Source organism: Megalobrama amblycephala, linkage group LG5, assembly GCF_018812025.1.
Source record: "Megalobrama amblycephala isolate DHTTF-2021 linkage group LG5, ASM1881202v1, whole genome shotgun sequence".
Taxonomy (NCBI): domain Eukaryota; kingdom Metazoa; phylum Chordata; class Actinopteri; order Cypriniformes; family Xenocyprididae; genus Megalobrama; species Megalobrama amblycephala.
Genome location: NC_063048.1, coordinates 17,145,419 through 17,173,220, shown reverse-complemented (window position 1 = coordinate 17,173,220; position 27,802 = coordinate 17,145,419). Strand labels below are relative to the sequence as shown.

The window sequence follows — 27,802 nt, the reverse complement described above, 5'->3', positions numbered from 1 at the left end:
AATCCTCCCCATGACATGTTAAAGCGGTCACGAGCCCGAGACAATAGCTATTTATCAGCTGTAACTAGTCACTAAGAATTGATACAAAGCCAACACGTGTCAGGCAGGTTTACCTGGCCCTTCTCGATGATGTGGTTTGGATGTGTGTAGGTGGTCACACCGCAGGCACAGATCTGATGGTCCCCAGATCACTGAGTCACTATGTTTGTCAGAAAAGCGAATAAATGCCTGGGGTCTGCTGTGAGTCAGTCCGCTCTTCTACAGGGCCAAATAACATCAGGTCCTCTACACAAAGTACAGCCAGGTTCTTTATGGCTACAGTTTTATAATGATTCATTGGTTCACTATATTTATTTTATTAATTGTAGCATAATGGTAGAGTTCTATTGTATAAAGGAACGAAAGGCAAGTTTAATTATATAGCACATTTCAATAGTAATTAAAAGTGCTTTACATAAAAATAATTTGAAACAATCATAAAATGACCATAAAAGATGCAAAAAATAAATAAAAATTAAATAGATTAGAAACAAATAACTAATATAAACAAATAAAAAAGCTTAAAGGTGCCCTAGAACTTTTTTTAAAAAGATGTAATATAAGTCTAAGGTGTCCCCTGAATGTGTCTGTGAAGTTTCAGCTCAAAATACCCCATAGATTTTTTTTTTTATTAATGTTTTTAACTGCCTATTTTGGGGCATAATTAGAAATGAGCTGATTCAGGGTGTGTTGCCCTTTAAATCTGGTGCTCCACGCCCCAAGAGCTCGCGCTTGCCTTAAACAACATAAACAAAGTTCACACAGCTAATATAACCCTCAAAATGGATCTTTACAAAGTGTTCGTCATGCAGCCTGTCTAAACACGTAAGGACAGTGTTTATTTTGATGTTTACATTTGATTCTGAATGAGTTTGAGGCTATACTCCGTGGCTAACGGCTAATGCTACACTGTTGGAGAGATTTATAAAGAATGAAGTTGTGTTTATGCATTATACAGACTGCAAGTGTTTAAAAATGAAAATAGCGACGGCTCTCTTGTCTCCATGAATACAGTAAGAAACGATGGTAACTTTAACCACATTTAACAGTATATTAGCAACATGCTAACGAAACATTTAGAAAGACAATTTACAAATATCACTAAAAATATCATGTTATCATGAAACATGTCAGTTATTATTGCTCCATCTGCCATTGTTGCTATTGTTCTTGCTTGCTTACCTAGTCTGTTGATTCAGCTGTGCACATCCAGACGTTAATACTGGCTGCCCTTGTCTAATGCCTTTCATAATGTTGGGAACATGGGCTGACATATGCAAATATTGGGGGCGTACATATTAATGATCCCGACTGTTACGTAACAGTCGGTGTTATGTTGAGATTTGCCTGTTCTTCGGAGGTCTTTTAAACAAATGAGATTTATATAAGAAGGAGGAATCAATGGAGTTTGAGACTCACTGTATGTCATTTCCATGTACTGAACTCTTGTTATTTAACTATGCCAAGGTAAATTCAATTTTTGAATCTAGGGCACCTTTAAGAAAAAGTATAAAAATTTAAGTTGTAGTATGTTCTTTTGTCATTTTTATTATTTTTTTTTTTTTTTTTTTTCCGTTTAGCATTCTTTTTTATTTATTTCAGCTTTAGTTTCTGTAATTTTAGTACATCAATTTAAATTTGTTATCTCAGCTATTTTTTTTACAAGTATTATTTTTATTTATTTATTTCAATTAATGAAAATGATTTTAATAGTTTTAGTTAAAAATAGAAACACTGAATTTAGCTCAGTTTGTTCACTTAATGCACATCGTTCTGCCCGAAGCATTATCATTGCACGCAGTGACCTATAAGCATCATTCATTCATTTATTCGTGTCTGCGGCTCCAGAATCCCCCCTGAGCAGATGAAAAACAAACAGGCAGTCTGTTTTAAGATCTGTAAGATGCTGTATGATATTGCATAAGCTCTGTCATGGGACGGTATACTATAACAACCCAATGGGGACAATCATGGAAAATCTCCATGGTGTATGAATTCACTATTCAGGGGAAGCAAACAATCAGAGAGAGAGAGGGAGAGAGAGAGATAGCATATTGACTATATAGTGCATTTTCTACATCAGTTTAATACAGCAAACTAAAGGGACACAGGACGGTAGGTTGGTGCTGATATGTGTTTATGAATGGTGTTATTCATGTTACACGATTTTGTTGCTTTCTAGTTTGTTTCTGTTTGGTTATGAGTATTTTATTGTTGCTGTTGCTGTTGTTGTTGTTGTTGTTGGGAAATCCAAAATAATTTAAGCATGCTTGTATGAAAAGGGTTGCATCCATTCAAACTATCTTCAACGAATGAACAAAAGCTTGATTCAGTGATTAATTAGTATCATGTTTACAGATTCCTCTGAATTTTCCATATATTAAAATTTTTTAGTTTAAGATACTGTTGCTGAATATTCTATGAAAATTCAGTACATATTAGTACATATAAATTAAACTAATTTACTGTATTTTTCCTTTATTTAGAGAAAAACATGTCTTGATTATTTCTAATTTAAATTTGTAGTGTATTTTATTGCTCATGGAGCATTTTAACTGATTACATGTATAATGGTGGTTCTTTAAATTGAATATTTCGGAAGGAAAAAAATATATATATATATATAAATGAATTGTTTCATGTAATAGCTATATAATGTAATTAATTTAAACAATATAATGTAAACAGTTTAAAAAAAATGTTTCAAATTATGTTTTAGATTTTCTAAATACATTTAAGATAATAAAGTAATAATAATAATTATGCATTGATTTATATTTATTTTTGTTAAAACCAATTTGTAAAATTCTTTTGTGAAAGATTATCTACAATGATACAAAATAATACCAAAACTCATTGAGCAAATGCACATTGACAAAAAAACTATTTTTCATTTGGCTTCTGATTAGTACAACTATAAACAAATGCAAAACAAAATAGACAAATGTAGAAATCTCGAGTGTTTTGATTCATGTACTGCACTCAACCAGCTTGAAGTGGAATTATGGGTAAACTATGAGTCAGTTCTCTTAAAGGCCAGCGAGCTCTTTACTTTTCATGATGGCTCACGGCCATAAAAATGTCTCTCTGATTTGTTCTCCAGCGGCCGAGCGAGAGCACTGTTGAGTGGCTGAGAGGCCTGCGGGGGTTCAAGTGGATCTTCATGCTCTCAGTCAGCTGGACCTTATGGACGACGGACAGTGGCAGAGCGATGGCCCAGTGAGGCGGGGAGGACTATCCGACCCCGACCTCCTAAATGACTCTGAGTCCAGCCGCAGCCCGGACGAGAACCAGAACCGACTGGTGGAGGAAGCAGAGGAGGTCGAACAGGGGCCCCGTGGTGGACAGAAGCCCGTCAGACAGGAAAATACTAATAACAATGGTGATGATGAAGATTATGACAGCTCCAAGGTGGAGGAAGAGGAAGAAGAGGAGGAAGAGGTGGATAGTAACAGTGGTGCTTACTCTCCAGAGCTGGATGGACACATCCGAGACTCCCCAACACCCAGTCCCAGTCCCACAGGTAACCGATTCTGTCAAACGGAGATATTTGAAATAAAAAATAGATTGTACTGAATGTCAGCTTGCTTATTTTGCTTAAGATAAGGATTTATTAAGTCCACATGTCATACAAACAAAAAACTAAGCTTCTAACCACAGGTCGAGAGCTGTCGTTCCAACCACACAACTTTGTGTTGCTGTTTAAATAAAAATACTCTTAAAGTATTTCATTTAAGATTTAGGAGTTTTTTTCATTGTTAAAGGTGCAATGTGCAAATTTTAGCGGTATCTAGAGGTGAGGTTGCGAACTGCAACTAACAGCACACACCCCTCACACCTCTCCCTTTCGGAGAAGCTATGGTGGCCGTCTGGCTGACACAAGACAAAGATGTCGTTGTCTGAGACAGTAGAGTGTAGCCTGGGTGAAGCAATGAGGTTTCTTCTTACTTGTAACAAAGAACGGTCTCTGCTTCTAATAAACCAGACGACTACTACTACTACTACTACTACTACTACTACTACTACTAATTTATGCATATTCAATGTAGCGATGATGCAAACTGCCTCTAAAAACATGAAAGATTTAGAAGAACAACAACATAGTGATGGAACGCGCTCTGTAGAGAAGTTTGTCCATTTAGGGCTACTGTAGAAACATGCCGGCGCATAATGACGACTTGAAATGGAGGGGGGACCTGCAGTGTGTGAGATAGAAATGGCTCATTCTAAGGTAATGAAAACATAACCGTTCATTATGTAAGGTCTTTATACACCACTGAAAACATAGTTATGTGTATTATATTGCATTTCTGTCAATAGATTCTCCTAAATGTTACACATTGCACCTTTAATTAATGTTAACTTATGTTAATAAATGAATCCTTATTGTAAAGTGTTAAAAAATGTATTAATTGTATTATAAATAGCAATTGAAATAAAGCTGAATTAAATTAAATATATTTGCTGCAAAATTAGGTGCTCTTAGGTGCTTAACTTGAATATTAGAAACGTTGCCTTGGCATTGGCAACTAACTGACTAAGTACTAAAATGACTTAGCTAAATAGAAATATTAAACTCTGTTAAAAATGAAGAACACATAGCAAAATTACTAACACTTAAAATGAAAATGAAAATTAAATATAATTTATAAAAAAAAAGCTAATTCAAAATATTTATAAATATAAGAGTAGTACATCAATAATACTAAAGAGTGAATCAGAAATCAGTAATCATCAAGTGTGATTGCATTCATTTCTGGATATCATATTACAGCATTTTTTAGCTTTCCATAAATTACAGTAAAATACTTTTTGTTCTAAACAAATGAATTATCTTTGCATTCAAAAACCAAATTTTTGTTCGTTTTTTCATGTCGTTCATTATTAAAACAGATCCTACAGTACATTAAGTCTCATAGCAGAGTCAGTTAATCAGTCCCAAAGCTTCACGGAATGAGAGCACAATGTGAAATTCTCCTCGTGTTGACCTAGAAGCAGTCATCCCAAGTTAAATGGTGGTGTTTTTGAGCCATGTGTCAGTGCATGTGACTGTTCATAGTTTTCACACCAAAAACAAATCGCTAACTCGCCTAGGAGTTAGTCTGTGCAGAGTTTGTTCAGTCAAGCTCTCATCTGCTATGGTGAGAATTTCTGAGGAAGATCTTGTCCTTTGCTAAAGATTGTGAAGTTTGTGGCAAGAGTTCTGAAAATCAGTAGCAAGTCAATGAGATATCCTTGAGCACACCTGTATAATCCTTCCCTTAAAGGAATAGTTCACCCAAAAATGAAAATGTTATTGTTTACTCACCTCAAGTTGTTCCAAACCTGTATAGTTTCTTTCATCTGCTGAACACAAAAGAAGATAATTTAAAGGTGCCCTAGAATGCTTTTTCACAAGATGTAATAAAAGTCTAAGGTGTCCCCTGAATGTGTCTGTGAAGTTTCAGCTCTAAATACTGAATAGATTTTTTTTATTCATTTTTTTTTAACTGCCTATTTTAGGGCACCATTAAATATGTGCCGATTCAGTGCACGTCCCCTTTAAATGCTCGCACTCCCCGCCCCCGAGCTCGCGACTCTATAATACATTGCATAAACAAAGTTCACACAGCAAATATAACCCTCAAAATGGATCTTTACAAAGTGTTCGTCATGCAGCATATCGATTATGTAAGTATGGTATTTATTTGGATGTTTACATTTGATTCTGAATGAGTTTGATAGTATGCTCTGTGGCTAACGGGCTAAAGCTAACATTACACACTGTTGGAGAGATTTATAAAGAATTAAGTTGTGTTTATGAATTATACAGACTGCAAGTGTTTAAAAAATGAAAATAGCGACAAAATTGAAAATTGTCTCTGTGAATACAGTAAGAAACGATGGTAACTTTAACCACATTTAACAGTACATTAGCAACATGCTAACAAAACATTTAGAAAGACAATTTACAAATCACTAAAAATATCATGTTATCATGGATCATGTCAGTCATTATTGCTCTATCTGCCATTTTTCGCTATTGTCCTTACTTGCTTACCTGCATAAAGTCTGTTGACTCGGCTCTGTGCTGCTCCAGACGTTAATACTGGCTGTCCTTGTGTAATGCCTTGAACATGAGCTGGCATATGCAAATATTGGGGTCATACATATTAATGATCCCGACTGTTACGTAACAGTCGGTGTTATGTTGAGATTCGCCTGTTCTTCGGAGGTCTTTTAAACAAATGAGATTTACATAAGAAGGAGGAAACAATGGTGTTTGAGACTCACTGTATGTCATTTCCATGTACTGAACTCTTGTTATTCAACTATGCCAAGGTAAATTCAATTTTCAATTCTATGGCACCTTTAAAGAATATTGGTAACCAGACAATTGACTGCACCCATGGAAGTCAATGGGTGCCGTCAGCTCTCTGGTTACCAACATTCTTTAAGATATATTCTTTTGTGTTCAACAGAAGAATGAAAGTATACAGGTTTTGAAACAACTTGAGGGTGAGTAAATGACACTTTTTTTTTTTGGACTATCCCTTTTGAAGTCACAAAGAAATTGTGCTTGGTAACTTTATATGCCAGTCAGATGGACTTTTTCTGTCAAAGTTTGCCAGGAAAAAAACAATAAATTCTGCTAATAAAAAACTTAAGATTAGTAATCCCTATGCTCTGCTTGGTATGCTCACGAACCAGATCACATGTGTATATACAAATCAAAAATGACTGATACTAAATGTCCTTGGATATTAAATAGTTTCTGGGGCACAACCCAGTCCAAAACTGTGTCAACCTGTCATTGGCTTGATCAGGCTGTAGGTGGAGAAGAGTTTTTAGTGTCTCTGAGGAGTCAGGCACCTTGAGTAATAGGGCTAGACTTTTGTTTCTGTTTTTGAGTGAGTGACTGTATCCCATTGTTTTCGTGCAACTTTCAGACAGGTTTGAGTGGCATGAGTAATATGTGCCGACCGATTTAAAGGAACATTTTAGATGCCTGTGTGTTAGATGTACTGCAATGAAAATGCACTTTAGGTGTTAGGGGCCGTTTACACAACACCATTTTCAACTAAAAACATAAAGCTTTTTATGCGCTTTGGCGGTTGAAAATGCAAACTATTGAAAATGAGTTTGAAAGTGTGAATTTTTGAAAGCGATACCATTATCACCACATAGTAAAATACAAAATCACAAATTTGTGGAAACGATGACATCATGCACATGCGTATGTTCAGTCTGTTGGCGCATAGTGTTTCTCTACAAAGTGACCTTGCCAACTACTAGCCTAGCATGCATAATACTGCATTTTAGTCATTTTCACAGATCTGTGTGAACAGGGATTGCTTTGACAATGGTGTTGTCTGTACACGAAAAATGCTAAAGAAAAACTTTTTCATTTTTAGTACATCATTGTCCTGTAAACGTACCTTTAGATAACCACATCAGATAACATTAACTAAAATTAAAACTATTAAAAACAATTTTGTTAATTAAATTAACAATTTAACAATTGTAACAATTTTGTTAATAAAGCAAAGGTGAAAAAATTGAAAATAAATTATAAAAGTTTTAGATGGAAAAAGTAAATGAAAATTAACATTTTGCCTTGACAACTAACTGAAGCAGGTTTAAATTGAAGCACTAAAATTAAAAATGGAATAAAAAGAATAAAATGGAAATACAAACCCGATTCCAAAAAAGTTGGGACACTGTACAAATTGTGAATAAAAACAGAATGCAATGATGTGGAAGTTTCAAATTTCAATATTTTATTCAGAATACAACATAGATGACATATCAAATGTTTAAACTGAGAAAATGTATCATTTTAAGGGAAAAATAAGTTGATTTTAAATTTCATGGCATCAACACATCTCAAAAAAGTTGGGACAAGGCCATGTTTACCACTGTGTGGCATCCCCTCTTCTTTTTATAACAGTCTGCAAACATCCGGGGACTGAGGAGACAAGTTGCTCAAGTTTAGGGATAGGAAAGCTTCGAGTTGCTCAACTGTCTTAGGTCTTCTTTGTCGCATCTTCCTCTTTATGATGCGCCAAATGTTTTCTGTGGGTGAAAGATCTGGACTGCAGGCTGGCCATTTCAGTACCTGGATCCTTCTTCTACGCAGCCATGATGTTGTAATTGATGCAGTATGTGGTCTGGCATTGTCATGTTGAAAAATGCAAGGTCTTCCTGAAAGAGACGACGTCTGGATGGAGCATATGTTATTCTAGAACTTGGATATACCTTTCAGCATTGATGGTGCCTTTCCAGATGTGTAAGCTGCCCATGCCACACGCACTCATGCAACCCCATACCATCAGAGATGCAGGCTTCTGAACTGAGCGCTGATAATAACTTGGGTTGTCCTTGTCCTCTTTAGTCCAGATGACATGGCATCCCAGTTTTCCAAAAAAACTTCAAATTTTGATTCGTCTGACCACAGAACAGTTTTCCACTTTGCCACAGTCCATTTTAAATGAGCCTTGGCCCAGAGAAAACGCCTGCACTTCTGGATCATGTTTAGATATGGCTTCTTTTTTGACCTATAGAGTTTTAGCCGGCAACGGCGAATGGCACGGTGGATTGTGTTCACCGACAATGTTTTCTGGAAGTATTCCTGAGCCCATGTTGTGATTTCCATTACAGTAGCATTCCTGTATGTGATGCAGTGCCGTCTAAGGGCCCGAAGATCACGGGCATCCAGTATGGTTTTCCGGCCTTGACCCTTACGCACAGAGATTGTTCCAGATTCTCTGAATCTTTAGATGATATTATGCACTGTAGATGATGATAACTTCAAACTCTTTGCAATTTTTCTCTGAGAAACTCCTTTCTGATATTGCTCCACTATTTTCACCGCAGCATTGGGGGAAATTGGTGATTCTCTGCCCATCTTGACTTCTGAGAGACACTGCCACTCTGAGAGGCTCTTTTTATACCCAATCATGTTGCCAATTGACCTAATAAGTTGCAAATGGGTCCTCCAGCTGTTCCTTATATGTACATTTAACTTTTTCAGCCTCTTATTGCTACCTGTCCCAACTTTTTTGAAATGTGTAGCTCTCATGAAATCTAAAATGAGCTAATATTTGGCATGACATTTCAAAATGTCTCACTTTCAACATTTGATATATTATCTATATTCTATTGTGAATAAAATATAAGTTTATGAGATTTGTAAATTATTGCATTCCTTTTTTATTCACAATTTGTACAGTGTCCCAACTTTTTTGGAATCGGGTTTGTAAATGAAAAAACTAAAACTGAAATAAAAGCAAATTAAACCTAAATAGTGATATTTTAATAATAATAACAATAAATTACAAAAGCACATAACAAAAAAATAACTAAAAATGAAAATGAAAATATAAAAAAGACAATTCACAATATTAATTAATAGTGTATAAATAATACTAAAATAACACTGAACCACTTAAATTAAAGTCCATTGGTAATAATAATGCTAAAATGCATACAGTTAGTGTTACTCGAGTAAAACCATAGTAAATGTTCGGTGTCAGCACTTTTTAAAGAGGATGTCATATTTGTCTTTTCAGTGTCAGAGGGGCTTGTCAGTCCTGAAGGAACCCCTCATAGCGATGCTGGTTCACCCCAGGGCTTCGGCCGCCCCTTGGCGGCATCTCTCCAGGAGCTGGGGGAGCAGGGAGACCACCCTCTTCTGCCACACTGCCTCCATCAGGTCTCATACTAATGTTGCACATCTCTTCTCTAGGGGTTTTCACACAGCACTTAACCCTGGGTTACTGTCATTCTAAAACCCTGTTTAAACCTTGAGTAAAGGAAAATGTCACACTTGTAATTTAAAAGCAGGGATAGCACCGTTTTTACCTGGGCTTATAAAACCCTGCCCCGAAACAGGGTTAGCACTGCTTTTGTGCTGTTAACCCTGCATTGCGGTGCCAAACATGTGCAGTGTTAAATGATGCAGTGTTAGAATGTTTCGACTAGATGCTTAGCAACAGACAACTAATCATGTGCTGTTTAAACAGTCATTTCAGCATTTTATGGAAAACAATAGTGAAGAGTGAAGAGACAGTTTCATTCTTACCTTTTAGTCTGAAAAGTCAGAAAAAAAACTTGATTGTACAGTCGGCAATATACAATATGGGACAGGTGAATGCTAGAGCTTTTATGTAAACAGATTGTGTGCTGCATTCGTCCAGTCAATGACACTGAGACCATATATATATGCAAATAAGAACATTGACCCAGGGTTTAGCAATGTACAGTGTGAAACGGCAGCTTATAAATACCTTGGATTAATTGTTCACCCCGGGTAAATTATGAGCAGTGTGAAACGTGACTCAAGATAACCCAAGATTCTGTTTGCCTGGGGTTTAGAATGACCCAGGGTTAACTATTTCAAGAGTGAAAAGCCCTCATGTGTGTCTCTCTGTTGAAAATGAGTAATGAAGTGTTAAATTAAATGTTGTTAACAAGTAAATGTCATCTCTCACCATTCATTCGTTGTCTGTTTCAATCAGATTGTAGTTAGATTTGATGCAGTATTTCATTTCACATGAATGAAAACAAGAGGGATTGATGTTTAGGTGTTGAGTATGTTGTACAAAATAATAAATCATAAAAACATATATAAATAAAAGATGGGAAGCCTTCTCCTTTTTCAAAATTGATTAGGGTATTGATTTTGCTAGCATAATTTGATCAAAACTATAGTAAAAACAGTCATATTGTTGTGAAATATTATTACAATTTAAAATTACTGTTTTCTATTTTAATATATTTTAAAATGTAATTTATCACTGTGATGGCAAAGCTGAATTTTCAGCATCATTACTCCAGTCTTCAGTGTCACATGATCCTTCAGAAATCATTCTAATATGCGGATTTGCTGTTCAAGAAACATTTTTTCATCAATGTTGAAAACAGTTTTGCTGCTTAATATTTTGGTGGAAATCATGAAGGTTTTTTTTCTTCTTTTTCTTTTTTTTAAAACAACAGTGTTTATTTGAAATAGAAATCGTTAGCAACATTACAAATATTTTTACTGTCACTTTTGATCAATTGAATGTGCCCTTGCTGAATAAAAGTATTACTCAAAAAAAAAAAAAAAAAAAAAAAAAAAAAAGTCTTTCTGACCCCAAACTGCATCTGTTAGCTTGTTCACTGCCAGTAGATGGAGCAAAACTCTTACTACTTCAGTGAATTCAGTCTGTGCATGAGCCAGATCCTGAGATGTATTTGTCTGGACTGTTTCACGTTGTTCATTAATAAGCTTGTGTTAGTCTGTTGTTGCTGTTGGCCCATGCTGATAACATTGACTGATCGCAGAACATGAAGTATCTGATGGCAAGCAGAATAACCAGCACCTTAAATGGTCAAGCTCTATTAAATGTTTATTTGAGCTTGACCTTATTCAGCCTGTTTTACAAGAACATGCTCAGATGCTCTGCTGGTTTTGTATCATCCTGAGGAGAGGTTTATATTAAGCTAAAAGACGACTCTGTCGAAACTGCTCACATTTACTCCCCTGTGGATTTTTGTTCTCATGAGAGGTTTTATAGGGAACGAATCGTAGATAACTGGATTTTCTTTGCGCTTTTTAACATAAAAACAATCAGTGTACTATGTAGACATTAACAACAAAGCTCCATCCACAGCCCACCCGGATAATTTATTGAAAGCAAGCTGCAAAAGTGGGTCGTTCAGAAATCATCATATGATCATATGATCCATAATCATGTTAATACATGTTCTCCCATGTTTATACAGCTATTTAGGCTATCTACAGTTGGTAGAAGAGATTTTGAATAATGAGCATTCTATCAATGTAAGTCAAGTCAGTGCAAGATATACATATATATATGTATGTATGTATGTATGTATGTATGTGTGGGTGTGTGTATGTATGTATACATACCAAGTTCTGTCATAAAACTCTAGATGGCGCAGATGGGTCCTTAATGCAATCTGATGACATTTATATTGTAATTTTTACATTGTAATAGCATTGTAATTGCTTTTGTAATTTTTATACATTTTCTTTTTAGTTTTACTTTAGTGTGCCTTTATATTACTTTTAGTTTTAGTATATATTTTTTTTAAGTTGTTTTAATTATACGGCTTTCTTTCAGATACTTCACGTGCTGCTATCAGTCAATGTTATCAGCACAAGCAAACAGCAACAGACTATCAGTTGAGCAGTTCAGTACAATGCTGGAAAAGATACTACAAAAATGTAAAATATGAACCCTTTAAACTCAAGCAAGTGCCTCATATTTATGTAGATCTCTTGGCGCTGACCAGCCTTATGCAGATTAGATAGATGAGGAATGAAAGAGAGATAAAAAGAGCCAGATTTATGCAGAAAGAATTCAAGTGTTGTGAAGACAAAAGGTCACAAGGTTTTACTGCCGCCCACTCAGTGAGAAGTCTCTTGTGTTGTATTGAGTTGAATGCACTCAGCCTGTAGTGATGTTCACTTTCCCTGAGGCCATCTTCACTCACAACTGCCTGTTGCTGACTTTACTGTGCTAGGAGTTTAAAGAGAGCTGATGTCAGGAGTTTTACTCAATGGGAATGAGTCTTTGCACCTCAGATAGCAATTATGTACATGCAGGTGTACTAGAATAAATGCTGTCTGAGGTGAAATGTCTTGTTTATCTGGTATAAAACATCTGTTAATTTACATAAAGTGCTTATGCAGCATGTTTTGGCTGTGATTCATCTGTATAATTATTGGTAACACTTTATAATAACTGTCATTAACAATCATTATGTAATGCTTAACAGATCAGTAATTCAAATAGATTCATATATGATACGTAATTCAATGTTTCATCACCATTGAATGTACAGTACATGCATTATATAATATAAAACAATTTATCATTGTTATGGTTTAGAGTTAATGTAGGGTGTTACCTAATGATGCTCTTCACTGTGTGATTTAATGCATAATAACTCAAGGCTAAAATCCTTTCTTTACAGATTGCAGAGTCATTTATGCATGAGGAGGACTGTATCCTTAATGTTATTGTTTGTTCACATACAAGGCACTGCGTAATGGTGCGTTTGAACAGCCTTTGGTGTTTTATTGATGCTTGTTCCATTATAGCTCCTATTTTGTCTTTGTTATTGTAACAGAATCAGGGATGCTTGCAGTGTTTATGGATATAGAGCTGTTTATTGTATTACATTTAGTGCATTACTGCAGTCAGTCATCGTCTTATGTGATAGTATTTCACTGTAGCATTCTTTAGGTTTGGTGTTGTAAAGTGCATTGGTTCTTTGGGGTTTCCCACTTCCTGTGGATTTTCCTGAACCAGAGCATTTTCCAGATGAGAGAGCAGTCAGGTTCATACAGTTAGAGAGACTCTATCATGAACGTCTACTGTCCAACCTCGCCGCTCTACAGCAGCAGTGGGGTAAGTGGCTTCTGGTTAACTGCTACTCAGAGGTTCTTCTCGATTGAACACCTTTTAACCTACTCTTGCTTTCCGTGATCAGAGAGGAGATGGAGTTCGGTTGGCCGGTGTCAGGACAGTCGAGAGGACAGAGAGAGTGACCTGGATGCTGAACACCTGGAGAAACTGAGACACATCTGCAGAACGCACAGGCAGTGAGTGCACACTGCACATGCACGCTACATTAATTCAGTCACACAGATCAGAGCAACTTTATTTATTTATTTATTTATTGCCCACTTCATTAGTTTAGTCACACAGATAAGGTCAACACTTTTATTTTATTTTATTGCATGCTACATTAGTTCAGTCACCCAGATTAGGTCAACTTAATTTTTTTTTTTTTTTTTTTTTTTTTTTTATTATTATTATTATTATTATTATTATTATTATTATTATTATTATTTTATTTTACTTTTTATTGCACACTTCAGTAGTTCAGCCACACAGATTAGGGCAACACTTTTTTTTTTTTTTTTTTTTTTTTTAATTTTATTTTATTGCATGCTACATTTAGTTCAGGCACATGGCTCAACACTATTTTATTTTATTTTATTTTATTTTATTTTATTTTATTTTATTTTATTTTATTTTATTTTATTTTATTTTATTTTATTTTATTTTATTTTATTTTATTTTATTTATTATTCTATTGCACGCTAGATAAGTTCAGTCACACAGATCAGGTCAACACTTTTTATTTATGTTATTTTATTTGTTATTTTATTTTATTATTTATTATTATTATTATTATTATTATTATATTGCACGCTAGATTAGTTCAGTCACACGGATCAGGTCAACACTTTTATTTTATTTTATTGCATGCTACATTAGTTCAGTCACCCAGATTAGGTCAACTTAATTTTTTTTTTTTTTTTTTGGTTGTTGTTATTATTGTTATTATTATTATTATTATTATTATTATTATTATTATTATTATTATTATTATTATTTATATTTTTATTTTATTTTACTTTTTATTGCACACTTCAGTAGTTTAGCCACACAGATTAGGGCAACACTTTTTATTTTATTTTATTTTTTTATTTTATTTTATTTTATTTTATTGCATGCTACATTTAGATAGACATTGCTAGATAAGTTCAGTCACACAGATCAGGTCAACACCTTTATTTTAGGTTATTTTTATTTTATTTTATTTTATTGCATGCTACATTTAGTTCAGGCACATGGTTCAACACTTTATTTATTTATTTATTTATTTATTTATTATTCTATTGCACGCTAGATAAGTTCAGTCACACAGATCAGGTCAACACTTTTTATTTATGTTATTTTATTTGTTATTTTATTTTATTATTTATTTTATTAATAATAATAATAATTATTATTATTATTATTATTATTCTATTGCACGCTAGATTAGTTCAGTCACACAGATCAGGTCAACACTTTTATTTTATGCTATTTTTATTTTATTTTTATTTTTTCGCACTACATGTACACTTGTACACTTTATTAGTTTAGTCACACAGATCAAGTCAACACCACTTTATTTTGATTTGATTGATTAATTGATTGATTGATGATTGATTGCACACTACATTAGTTTAACCACACAGATCAGGTAAACACCATTTTTCATTTTATTTTATTTATTTTAGCTTTAAATGACTTTGTAAAAAAATGTTGCTTCCCCAAAAGTTTTCTCTTTATAGTCTATACTCTTTTAGGTCAGGTGTCCCATGGAGCTTGAGCTCTATAAAAATATGTTAGCAGTGCTGTAAATGGAGTACAAGTAAATGTTTAACCTTTCGAGCCACTACACAATTTAAATACCGGGTGAAAGCTGCGTCTTTCTGTCCTGTTAATTTGGGCCAGACACTTTCACCGGCAGCCGCACCTGAGCTTCTCTCTTTCCCCTCCTAAATTTAGCCAGTCTGTTTCTCATTTCTGCGCTCTAGCTGCAGTTTGGAGTCCTGTAATGGTTTAAGCATATGGCCCGTTGCTGTGCTTTCAGCAATTTGAGACAAGTGCTAGAGTTTCAGTATGGGAAATGTGCCGTGCTAATATTAGATTCCCGCTGAGCGGAGCGACCTTAGATTTGCGTCCCCTTTTTACGCACGTCGTCCCTCTACGAGAGAGATGGAGCGGAAAAAAAATAAGGATACTACAGGTCCTTAAGATGATTTTTGGCTGACATTTAACTGTTTCTCGTCTTTTTTCAGACCTGCACAGAGCATTGAGAAGGTAAGACAGCCTCTTTGATGCTCATGTTTGGGACTGCATGTGGATATGTATGTAACCATAATGGGGGGGGGGACCATGTTTAAAGAACAGAAGGTGAAAGTCAGTGTTGTCTGTGTGTGTTCATAGTGTGAGGTGTCCAAAGTGCAAAGGAACAGTGTGATCAGAGAAACACTGGGAGGAGAGCAAAACCTGAACACTCAAGTGCTTTCATGCAGCTCAGGTGAGTTTATTTCTCCAATGGCAGACCAGATCACATAAAATAGACCATGAACTACAGGGGAGGGGGGCATCATCTTGGACTTGATGCTTTATCAATTTAATATGTTTAAAATAATAAGGAATTTTCCTAACATCTGAGCAATTACCATAATTTGATGTAATTCTGTGGAAAAACAGAATATTCAGTGTGAATAATGTAGGACAGAACTTTTACATATCAGGATTTGATTGGATGAAAACATGTTAAACTGTGATATTATTGATAAATATTGTTTTTCTCGTTGGTTATGTCAGCACAAAGTTGTTTCAGAGGTGGGGAAAGTTAGAGTATTTTAATAAATGTTTATGAAAATGAATCTGCACTGAATTGTGGCAAATAAATACAAATTAGGAAAGTAAAGAGGGAAATAGGGTAAATAAAATGGATAAAATAAACATTTTAGTCATTTAATTTATTCATATAATTAATTTCATATTTTAATATTAGTGGATAACACATAGTCTACCATATGTTTAGTAGATTAGACCTTACATATTCCTTTCAAGAAACAAATAGATTTTAATTTAAATTAAGTAAAAATGTAATTAATTAAATAAAACAAATAATTTGTTTCAGAGGTGGAGAAAGTTGTAATATTTTAATGAATGTTTATGAAAATACATTTTTACTGAATTGTGGCAAATAAAACAACTTAATATTTATTAAGAAAGTTAATTACATTAAATTAATTAAATAATTTGTTTTATTTAATTTAGTAATTTAATTAATTTCATATTTTAACATTAGTAGTTAACACTCAGTCTACCATATGTTTAGTATATTAGACTTTACAGATTTCTTTCAAGAAACAAACTCATTTTAATTTAAATAAAATAAAAATTAAATTGATTAAATGCAGTTAAACAAGCGTATTATTTTATACCTAGTTAACACTTCTACCGTACATTTAAACCTTACCAATTCCTTTCAAGAAACATTCTTTCATCATCTATGGTTGGGACAAACCTCATGTCCCCTTCTTCAAGTACACACACACACAAGAGTTAAAGTCATGCCTTATTGATGAGACCTCTCTTTCTCACTGGCTCTCGCAGCTGATGTGGTGCTGGGCTATGTTACCTGAACACTGTGTTACTCGCATTGAGTTCCATGACCCGGTTTCACTTTTACACGCCAGGCATGGCAGCACCACACACACATTTCCTCTGCCCGGCCACCTGTTCTGGGGTCTGTTGAGCACTCTGTCTGCTTGGCCGGGACTCTAGCAGCAGGTGCATCTCACTCTGTGACTTTATCCTCTGAGACACATGAGTTAGAGATTGATTGCATTCCCTCGGCCTGCTCATTCATGCAGAATTCTGGTCCAAAACTTCATCCTAATATCATAGCCCCTGTTGTTAGACATCACTGTGCATGTGAGATTGGCTTGAAGTGTGGTTTCTGATTGTCTGACGTGTTTCAATTCATCGGCAAACCTTTCAAAGAAAAAATAAACTTTTTGCAAATGTGGCTTTGGTAGGGATGCACAGAGAAAAATTGTTGGCCAACTCAGATTATATGATAATTATTTTCATGTTATGGCCAGTAACTGATAAAATAGCCAGCATCATACATTTGTGCTATTTTGTCTGTTTAAAAATAAATAAAACACATTAAATCCTTAATCTACAATATACGTTTTAAAGATGTGATTTCCAGACTGGAAAAGTCAGAAATTAAAAAGATTTGTTTGTTTGTTATTTAAATGTAAATTTAAATAAAATGCAATAATTTAATTTTTTTATTTAATTAAATGTAAATTTATTTAAATAAAATAAATTTATTCAAATTAATAACATAAAATAAAAATTATGATTTCTTTTTTACTATCCTTGGTTAATTTAATTGTTAGAAAATTATATAGTTTTTATTTATTTATATTTATTTATTTTTTTATCAGGTATAGTAAAGTAAATATTCTCACCAATGTCAGGGTTCCCAATTCCAGTCCTCCCCGCTCTTCACAGTTTGTATGTCTGTCTTATCTGACACGCACTGATTCAGACAATCAGCTCCTTAGAAGAGAGCTCCATGAACTTGGATGCGTCCCGATTGACAGGGTCCCTACGCAGTGTTCTCTGCTCCCTACTCCCTAAAAAATGGGATATCTGTTGAAGTTCACTTCACTTAAAGGGTTAGTTCACCCAAAAATGAAATTTCTGTCATTAATTACTCACCCTCATGTCGTTCCAAACCCGTAAGACCTTCATTCATCTTCAGAACACAAATTAAGATATTTTGATGAACTCCAAGATATTTTTTTTTTTTTCCAATAGAAAGCAATGAAATTACCACATTCAATGTCCAGAAAAGTAGTAAAAAATAATCAACATGACTACAGGGGTTCAACCTTATTGTTATGAAGTGACGAGAATACTTTGTGTGCACAAAAAAAAAATGACGACTTTATTCAACAAATTCATCTCTCCCCTGTCATTCTGCCACGTCCAAACGGCGGCTTAGTTTTGGCCGACGCCTGTTCAACTGAGCAGCATGAGGCATGCGTTTGATGCTGACGCAGGAACCGGCCAATAATGAGCCGGCATTCAGATGTAAACACGGAAATGCAGCACAGCACATACTGACAGAGAAGTGAAAACAATTGTTAAATAAAGTCATATTTTTGTTTTGTTTTTGCGCACAAAAATTATTCTTGTCGCTTCATAACATTAAGGTTGAACCTTAATAACATTAAGGTTGAATTTTAACAATGTTTTCACTACTTTTCCGGACATTGAATGTGGTAATTTCATTGCTTTCAAAGAAGGATAAAAAAAAAACCTCTTGGATTTCATCAAAATATTTTAATTTGTGTTCTGAAGATGAACAAAGGTCTTACGGGTTTGGAATGACATGAGGGTGAGTAATTAATGTCAGAATTAACCCTTTAACAAAATGTGTTCATTCGCAACACCATACAGTGTCATCAAACACAGACGAAACTCAAGTCGTACATAATAGAGGATCTTAAGGTTGTTGTTATGCCATAATATACTTTTATAAATACATATAAATTACCATATTTTCATTTAATATACATGGGTATAAAATCCATACAATTTTTTTTTTTTTTTTTTTTTTTTTTACCTTATTTAAAGGTGCCCTAGAACTTTTTTTTTTTAAAGATGTAATATAAGTCTAAGGTGTCCCCTGAATGTGTCTGTGAAGTTTCAGCTCAAAATACCCCATAGATTTTTTTTTTAATTCATTTTTTTAACTGCCTATTTTGGGGCATAATTAGAAATGAGCTGATTCAGGGTGTGTGGCCCTTTAAATCTCGTGCTCCACGCCCCAAGAGCTCGCGCTTTCCTTAAACAACATAAAAAAAGTTCAAACAGCTAATATAACCCTCAAAATGGATCTTTACGAAGTGTTCGTCATGCAGCATGTTTAATCACGTAAGTACAGTGTTTATTTTGATGTTTACATTTGGTTATGAATGAGTTTGATGGTGCTTCGTGGCTAAAGCTAACATTACACACTGTTGGAGAGATTTATAAAGAATGAAGTTGTGTTTATGAATTATACAGACTGCAAGTGTTTAAAAATGAAAATAGCGACGGCTCTTGTCTCCGTGAATACAGTAAGAAACGATGGTAACTTTAACCACATTTAACAGTACATTAGCAACATGCTAACGAAACATTTAGATAGACAATTTACAAATATCACTAAAAATATCATGTTATTATGAATCATGTCAGTTATTATTGCTCCATCTGCCATTTTTCACTATTGTTCTTGCTTGCTTACCTAGTCTGATGATTCAGCTGTGCACATCCAGACGTCCTACCCTTGTGTAATGCCTTGAACATGGGTTGGCATATGCAAATATTGGGGGCGTACACCCCGACTGTTACTTAACAGTCGGTGTTATGTTGAGATTCGCCTGTTCTTCGGAGGTCTTTTAAACAAATGAGATTTATATAAGATGGAGGAAACAATGGAGTTTGAGACTCACTGTATGTCTTTTCCATGTACTGAACTCTTGTTATTTAACTATGCCAAGGTAAATTAAATTTTTGAATCTAGGGCACCTTTAACCTGTAACCACGATAGTTGACTTGTAACTGTCACATTTCACACTCTTTACACCTGCAAACAGCCGCATACAAACACACACTGTTTGGGATTGGAATCTCCCTTAAGATGACGAAATACTCTAAGTCCACTTTGCAGCACCCATATGGTCAAATGGAACCCACCCCTCACAAGCTATACGATAAGAGAGCGATCGACATTCTGAAAAACAAGTCCTAAACCGTAGGAAGACAGCAGGGAGAGTGCAGTTTTGTGGAAAATGAGTGGTGGACTGTATCAGGCCCAGCGCTGGTTGTCATGTGTCTTTTTCTGAGCTCTGCAGTGAGCTGTCATCACTTAGATCCTCTCTCTGAGCAGCACAGTGTGTTTATGACCACGGAGAGAGCAGAGAACAGTCAACAGTCGAATCCTGCATTATTGATCAGCAGGGCTTCAGGCAATAGGGCCTTGATGCATCGATAGTGATTGATCTGTTCAGTTGTGCACAAGGGTCACTGATGGTCAAATAATATATTATACTATAATATTGTAATATTATATTATAAAATTACATAAAATTGTACATAAAATATAAAAACAGTACATTAAAAACAATAACACTTTAGTATGAGGAACAATTCTTACTATTAACTAGTTGCTTATTAGCTTGCATATTACTAGCATATTAGCTGTTTATTAGTACTTATTCTACATATTCTACATCCCAATAGCTAAACTTAATGCTACAACAACTACCTTACTATCTATTAATAAGCTGTTCAGTTTGAAATGTTTCACATATGTTATTTTAACAAAAAGCAGGCAAAATTCACTGCATACTGTGCAGTATAGTCCGTATGCAGTATGATTTTGTTCCATTCATTTTACTCCCAAGAAAGTTTCATTGGTGTTATATGAACCACCATCTCTCTCTCCATCTAAAACAGGGAAGGTTATGGAGGATCAGAGTACTTATGAGGCACAACAGGAAGTCATCCAGCTTGAAGATTATAGCAGCACTGCCTCACAATCCCACCAGAGCGAACAGCAGCATGACCCCTCCCCCTCCTCGGACACACCCTCTTCCTTCTCCTCAGCAGTGACCGACAGCTCCTCCTCTCCAGCCTGTGAGGATGCAGGAGCAGAAGAGGAGAGCGTAAGGGTGGCAGCTTCCCACAGGGATGCAGCACCAGAGCCTGAGTCACCTATGGACGCTGCTCAAAAAGGCAACGTGGAGGCCCAGCCTCCTCAGACGGAAACTATTGGCCCAGGACTGGTGATGGAAGGAACGGGGGACACTGTAGATACGGGGCAGGATGTGGTGGAGGCCGTACCACACGCTAAGCAGGAAGATAGAGGGGAGATAGAAGAGGCTCTAAAGCTGGAGGAAGGAGGAGAAGATCATCAACCTCAGGAGCAGGAAATTCCTGGGAATACAACAGAGTTGGAGCTAGAGGAGAATGGGAATGGGGTGGAGTTGCTGGATATTTTGAACGTGTCCATGCTGGATGACATGGCTAAGCGCATAAAGGTGGAAGAGGTGAGATTTTTCAGTCGATTTAGTTCAAATTCAAATGACAAAGAGGCTTATGTGTTATTTTGTGCTTGGCATGGCTTTGTTTTGAGAATTAGGATGATTTCTAATCGGATTCATTTTAAAAGTCTCTCTAATAAGGCCTTTGAGCACTTTGCAAAAGCTTTTATTGATTGTTAGATTGGAAATGTTTAATATTCTGCATATATTACGAATAGTATGCAAATTTGGCAGAGATTTTTAAGCATGACCGTAACCAAATGCAAAAATTAACATACAAATGGCTTACTTACAGTTGTCTGCTTAGTAAGTTGGGAGAAGAGAAAGTATATTAAATTTGGAAAAATTCCACACATCCACTTTAAAGTGGTTTGTGAAACTTCATTTTCTTTAAGATTTAGAAGATGCTAGCATCACTATGATAGCATCCAGTGATGTCAGAGTGATGTCATCTTACATAGGACACCCTCATCATCTCTATAACTGCATTGTAGTCATTATCTTAAAGGAATATTCCAGGTTCAGTACAAGTTAAACAATACAATAATTTTGATTTCTGAGACAGATTGACTAAGATAGAAACCTTGTTTATGCAATAATATAATACTTACTTCAATCCTGGTAAATTGTGCATGATAAGAATAGAAAGGGAACCCTACTTATATTGATTTCCACCTATAACAGTTGTCCCAATGCTAAAAGGAGTGTTTTTGCAGCCAATAATATATCAAAATAATTTCCTTTTGCACTAAAGAATTATAATAAGTCTCTCTCTTTTAAACTCTCAAAGTGAGGGAATCAGAATTATTATAATAATATAATAAAAATATATAAAGTAATAAAATTGTATGATTTTATGCAACATAAAACTTCTTTCATTATTTGCTCACTACCATGTTGTTCCAATCCTGTATTATTATTATTTTCCTATGGAACAACATAGAAGATATTTGAAGAATGTTGTTAACCAAACCGAAAGATATTCTTTAAAATATCATCATCAGTGCTCCACAGAAGAAAGAATGGCCAGAAATGATTTTTGGTTGAACTATCCCTTTAACTTGTATTCAACCCAGAGCTCGTCATTAAAGGATTAGTTCACTTTGAAATGAAAATTAGCCCAAGCTTTACTCACCCTCAAGCCATCCTAGGTGTGTATGACTTTCTTTTCTGATGAACACAATTGCAGTTATATTAATAAATATCCTGATGCATCCGAGCTTTATAATGGCAGTGATAGGGATCAATGAGTATGAGCTGAAAAAAGTGTCTCCATCTACATCCATCCATCCATCCATCCATCATAAACATGTACTCCACACGGCTCCGGGGGGTTAATAAAGGCCTTCTGAAGCGAAGCGATGCGTTTGTGTAAAAAAAAAAAAAAAAATCATATTTAACAAGTTACACTATATTGCCAAAAGTACTGGGACACCCCTCCAAATCACTAAATTCAGGTGTTCCAATCACTTCCATGGCCACAGGTGTATAAAATCAAGCACCTCAGCATGCAGACAGCTTCTACAAACATTTGTGAAAGAATGGGTCGCTCTCAGGAGCTCAGTGAATTCAAGCGTGGTACCGTGATAGGTTGCCACCTGTGAAATAAGTCCATTCATGAAATTTCCTCACTACTAAATATTCCACGGTCAACTGTTAGTGGTATCATAACAAAGTGGAAGAAATTGGGAACAACAGCAACTCGGCCACGAAGTGGCAGGCCACGTGAAATCACAGAGCGGGGTCAGCGCATGCTGAGTCAATAGCTACAGACCTCCAAACTTCATGTGGCCTTCAGATTAGCTCAAGAACAGTGGGTAGAGAGCTTCATGGAATGGGTTTCCACAGCCGAGCATGCGTTGGATGCAGTGGTGTAAAGCACGCCGTCACTGGACTCTAGAGCAGTGGAGACGTGTTCTCTGGAGTAACGAATCATGCTTCTCTGTCTGGCAATCCGATGGACGAGTCTGGGTTTGGCGGTTGCCAGGAGAACGGTACTTGCCTGACTGCATTGTGCCAAGTGTAAAGTTTGGTGGAGGGGGGATTATGGTGTGGGGTTGTTTTTCAGGGGTTGGGCTTGGCCCCTTAGTTCCAGTGAAAGGAACTCTTAATGCTTCAGCATACCAAGACATTTTGGACAATTTCATGCTCCCAACTTTGTGGTAACAGTTTGGGAATGGCCCCTTCCTGTTCCAACATGACTGCGCACCAGTGCACAAAGCAAGGTCCATAAAGACATGAATGAGTGAGTTTGATCTGGATGAACTTGACTGACCTGCACAGAGTCCTGACCTCAACCCGATAGAACACCTTTGGGATGAATTAGAGTGGAGACTGTGAGCCAGGCCTCCTCGCCAACATCACTGCCTGACCTCACAAATGCGCTTCTAGAAGAATGGTTAAAATTCCCATAAACACACTCCTAAACCTTATGGAAAGCCTTCCCAGAAGAGCTGAGGCTGTTATAGCTGCAAAGAGTGGGCCAACTCCATTTTAAACCCTACGGATTAAGAATGGGATGTCATTAAATTTCATGTGCACGTAAAGGCAGGCATCCCAAAACTTTTGGCAATATAGTGTATGAAGTTAAATATCTAGCTTTCGTATGAACCACCTTCCGTATTCAACAAACGCAGAAAGTGTAAAACTCTTGCCGTTCACAAAGCTTACGCTACCTCCTACACCTTCCCTATTCGACTTAACGGCTGACGTGACACCAGTTTACACTTTCTTCATAACTTCAGTATGGAAGGCGGTCTGGCGGAAGCTACATAACTTGTTTTTACTTCATAACTTGTTTAAATGTGGCTATTTTTTAACACAAACGCATGTGGAGCACATTTGTATGATGGATGGATGTGGATGGAAGCACTTTGTTCAGCTCATACTCTTTGATCCCTATCACTGCTATTATAAAGCTTGGATGCGTCAGGATATTTATTAATATTTCTGCAATTACGTTCATCAGAAAAAAGAAAGTCAGATACACCTAGGATGGCTTGAGGGTGAGTAAAGCTTGGGCTGATTTTCATTTCAAAGTGAACTAATCCTTTAAGGACTCGTCTATGGCAACCACATGTAGCATGACGTGTTCGTGATTATTTTAAATCCCTTGTTTCATTTTCTTGGTGTACTTTGCTTTTTTAAGCTCGGTGTGCTTTGTGTGATCTCAGCTCCTTGGCTTGGTAATTACCTCTTTTACTTTCTTGTAAGTTACTGTGGGGAGAAGTCGTCTGATAAGAACATGCATAATAGATATCGGAATCTTAGCAGTGATTCAGAGAACTGGATGACCTGAAGGGTGACCTTTCCCCTGAATGTCAGAGCTGAATGATTGTAACAGGCAGCCATGTGTGATGTCATAATGACACTTCCTCCCTCGATGAGACAATCAACAATGGAATCTGGACCACTGATCTCTGCTAGCACAATACAGGCTTTCATGAACCTGTGTCTTAAACGCCTTTGTGCTGTGTCCCCAAACATGTCATGTGCCATTTCTTTGGGGGGCGAATCTTGATTTCAGGAATGGGGTTTAGTCTGGCCTCTCAAAAATACAGTTTTCTATTTTAATATGTTATAAAATGTCATTTATTGCTGTGATTTTCAGCATCATTGCTCTAGTCTTCAGTGTCACATGATCCTTCAGAAATCATTCTAATTTGCTGATTCGCGGCTCAAGAAACATTTATTATTATCAATGTTGAGAACAGTTGTGCTGCTTGATATTTTGGAATCCATAATGATACCATGAATGTTTGATGAATAAATGTCTTTACTTTCACTTTTTATGAAAGGGTTTGGAGCCTGACTGTTTTTGAGAGCAGTTTTTGTGTGAACTATTATCTTATAGTGTATTGTCAATTTATTGGGCCTAAAAGATTGTGTTAAAAGAGTAGTTCACCCCCCTGTGCTTCTGTGAAGCACAAAAGAAGATATTTTGAAGAATATTGGGGTCCCATAGACTTTAATTGTATGGACATTTTAGGAGACATTTTTAAAAATATCTTTTGTGTTCCAAAATGTTGCACAAGAGTTATAACTCAACAATGGCCGTGTTTATCAGCATGCGATGGATTATGACCTTCAGCCTTTACCATCGTCAAGTTTGATGGGCTAGTTAAAATGGATTGACTTTTGAACATGTATGTCCCTTTTCTTGGAAAGGCCAAAAACATACTGTGAAAACATGGTGTGTGCGCAAACCCAATTGTGCTCAGTAGGACCAAATTTTGATGGTTTTTAACCAGACAGAGCTTACTGACCTGGAAAATTAAATCAAAATGTGTTTGTATTATAACTTGCAATATTCAGATAAAACGTTATTTATTGGTTCAGTTGTAATAGACTCAATGCCCAGGACACATTCAGCACTGCCAGGAATGGGATAAGCCGTATTCTCCGTAGCACAATTGGGATCTGTTAATAAATTCATGCATATTGTATTGTAGAATCATGCTCATTAGGGTCATGAGAAAGAAGTCACTTTTGCTCACCAAAGCTGCATTTTTAATATTATTATGATTATAATTTAAATGCAATTTATTTTTGTAATGTCAAAGCTGAATTTTCAGCATCATTACTGCAGCCTTTAGTCACTTGATCCTGCAGAAATCATTCTAATATGTTGATTTGCTGCTCAAGAAACATTTCCTGTCATCAATGTTGAAAAAAGCTGTGCTGCTTAATATATATATTTTTTGGAAAACACTTTTTTTTTCAGGATTCTTTAATAAATAGAAAGTTTGAAAGAACAACATTTACTTGAAATAGATTTGTTTAATGTCAATGAAAAAGTCTTTACTCTCACTTTTGATTAATTTAATGCATCCTTGGTGAATAAAAGAAGTAATAAAAAGAAAAATTATTGACCCCACTATCATACTCATATCCCACTATCATACTGAAGAATATTTATTTATACATTTTATTTAATGTGATGTAAACAAAATGGCTAAAAGTGAGCAAACTCTTTGTTTTTTTACACAATGTTTCATTGAAAATGAAACCAATTTTTTGCAAAGCATGCTTATGTTCTGTACATTATCCATCAATTTCAATAATGTCAAATCACCAGATATTAGCAGATTAATCAGCCTCACCAATATCACTCTATTACTAGTTAAACAGATGATTTTGGGCAATCAATCTGCCGAATGAGTGAATCAGGTAGCTTTTCGTTCCCTCTTTAATTTCAAGTATATCTGTTCAGTCAATAATTAATGACACCGCATCCTGGAAGTGGATTTATTCTGAAGGTCTACTGCTTAGTCAATGTACAGAATGTCTTTCAGGTCTGGTCAGTGATGGAGTTATTATTATATGGCCTTCTGAATGACCACAAAGAGAGCGAGAGAGCAAACATTACCTGACTGATTTATGTCCACACTCAGTATAAGAGCAGCCAGAGTGCATCTGAGGAGTTGAAACTGATTTTTCATTTGCGATAATAAGCATGTGTTATTTTTGGGCTGTTATGTTGATCCTCGCTGTTAATGGCCCACTTTATTGGCTCACCACATTGTGGTGTGTTTTGAAGTCTAATTACTTCAAGTGTTTATTTACTCAAGTGATTAATTCATCTATTTTTTGTTTTTTTTCTGTCTTATTTGTCATGCTGCTTATGTGCTTTTGTACTTCATAAAAATAAGTTATTTTATGAAAGCTTAAAAACAAAATCGAATTTAAAGGGTTAGTTCACCCAAAAATGAAAATAATGTCATTAATTACTCACCCTCATGTCGTTCCACACCCGTAAGACCTTCGTTCATCTTCGGAACACAAATTAAGATATTGTTGATGAAATCTGATGGCTCAACGAGGCCTGCATAGACAGCAATGGTACTTCCTCTGTCAAGATCCATAAAGGTACTAAAAACATATTTAAATCAGTTCACGTGAGTACAGTGGTTCAATATCAATATTATAAAGCGATGACAATATTTTTTGTGCGGCAAAAAACAAAATAACGACTTTTTAACAATATCTATGGATGGCCGATTTCATAACACTGCTTCATGAAGCTTCGGAGCTTTACGAATCAAATCAGTGGATCGGAGCGCCAAAGTCATGTGATTTCAGCAGTTTGGCGGTTTGATACGCGATCCGAATCACTGAATCGAATCAAAAGATTCATAACGCTCTGAAACAGTGTTTTGAAATCGGCCATCACTAGATATTATTAAAAAGTCGTTATTTTGGGGGTTTTTTGGCGCACAAAAAATATTCTCGTCGCTTTATAATATTAATATTGAACCACTGTACTCACGTGAACTGATTTAAATATGTTTTTAG

General features: G+C 35.6%; 1 protein-coding gene across 2 annotated transcripts in view; it reads left to right on the top strand.

Annotated features, from left to right (window-relative positions):
- Positions 1–27,802, top strand: part of cnsta (consortin, connexin sorting protein a) — a 34,497-nt gene that overhangs the window by 2,676 nt on the left and 4,019 nt on the right. The window contains exons 1-9 of one of the 2 annotated variants that reach the window (XM_048190899.1): positions 2,138–2,154; positions 3,143–3,562; positions 9,591–9,733; positions 13,006–13,036; positions 13,356–13,442; positions 13,525–13,636; positions 15,674–15,695; positions 15,822–15,915; positions 20,922–21,514. In XM_048190899.1, coding sequence (XP_048046856.1) covers positions 3,226–3,562; positions 9,591–9,733; positions 13,006–13,036; positions 13,356–13,442; positions 13,525–13,636; positions 15,674–15,695; positions 15,822–15,915; positions 20,922–21,514 — 1,419 coding nt within the window. In that variant the 5' untranslated portion in view covers positions 2,138–2,154; positions 3,143–3,225. Of the gene's footprint in view, positions 1–2,137; positions 2,155–3,142; positions 3,563–9,590; positions 9,734–13,005; positions 13,037–13,355; positions 13,443–13,524; positions 13,637–15,673; positions 15,696–15,821; positions 15,916–20,921; positions 21,515–27,802 lie in introns of those variants that run through there. The other variant, XM_048190898.1, reaches the window with a different exon arrangement.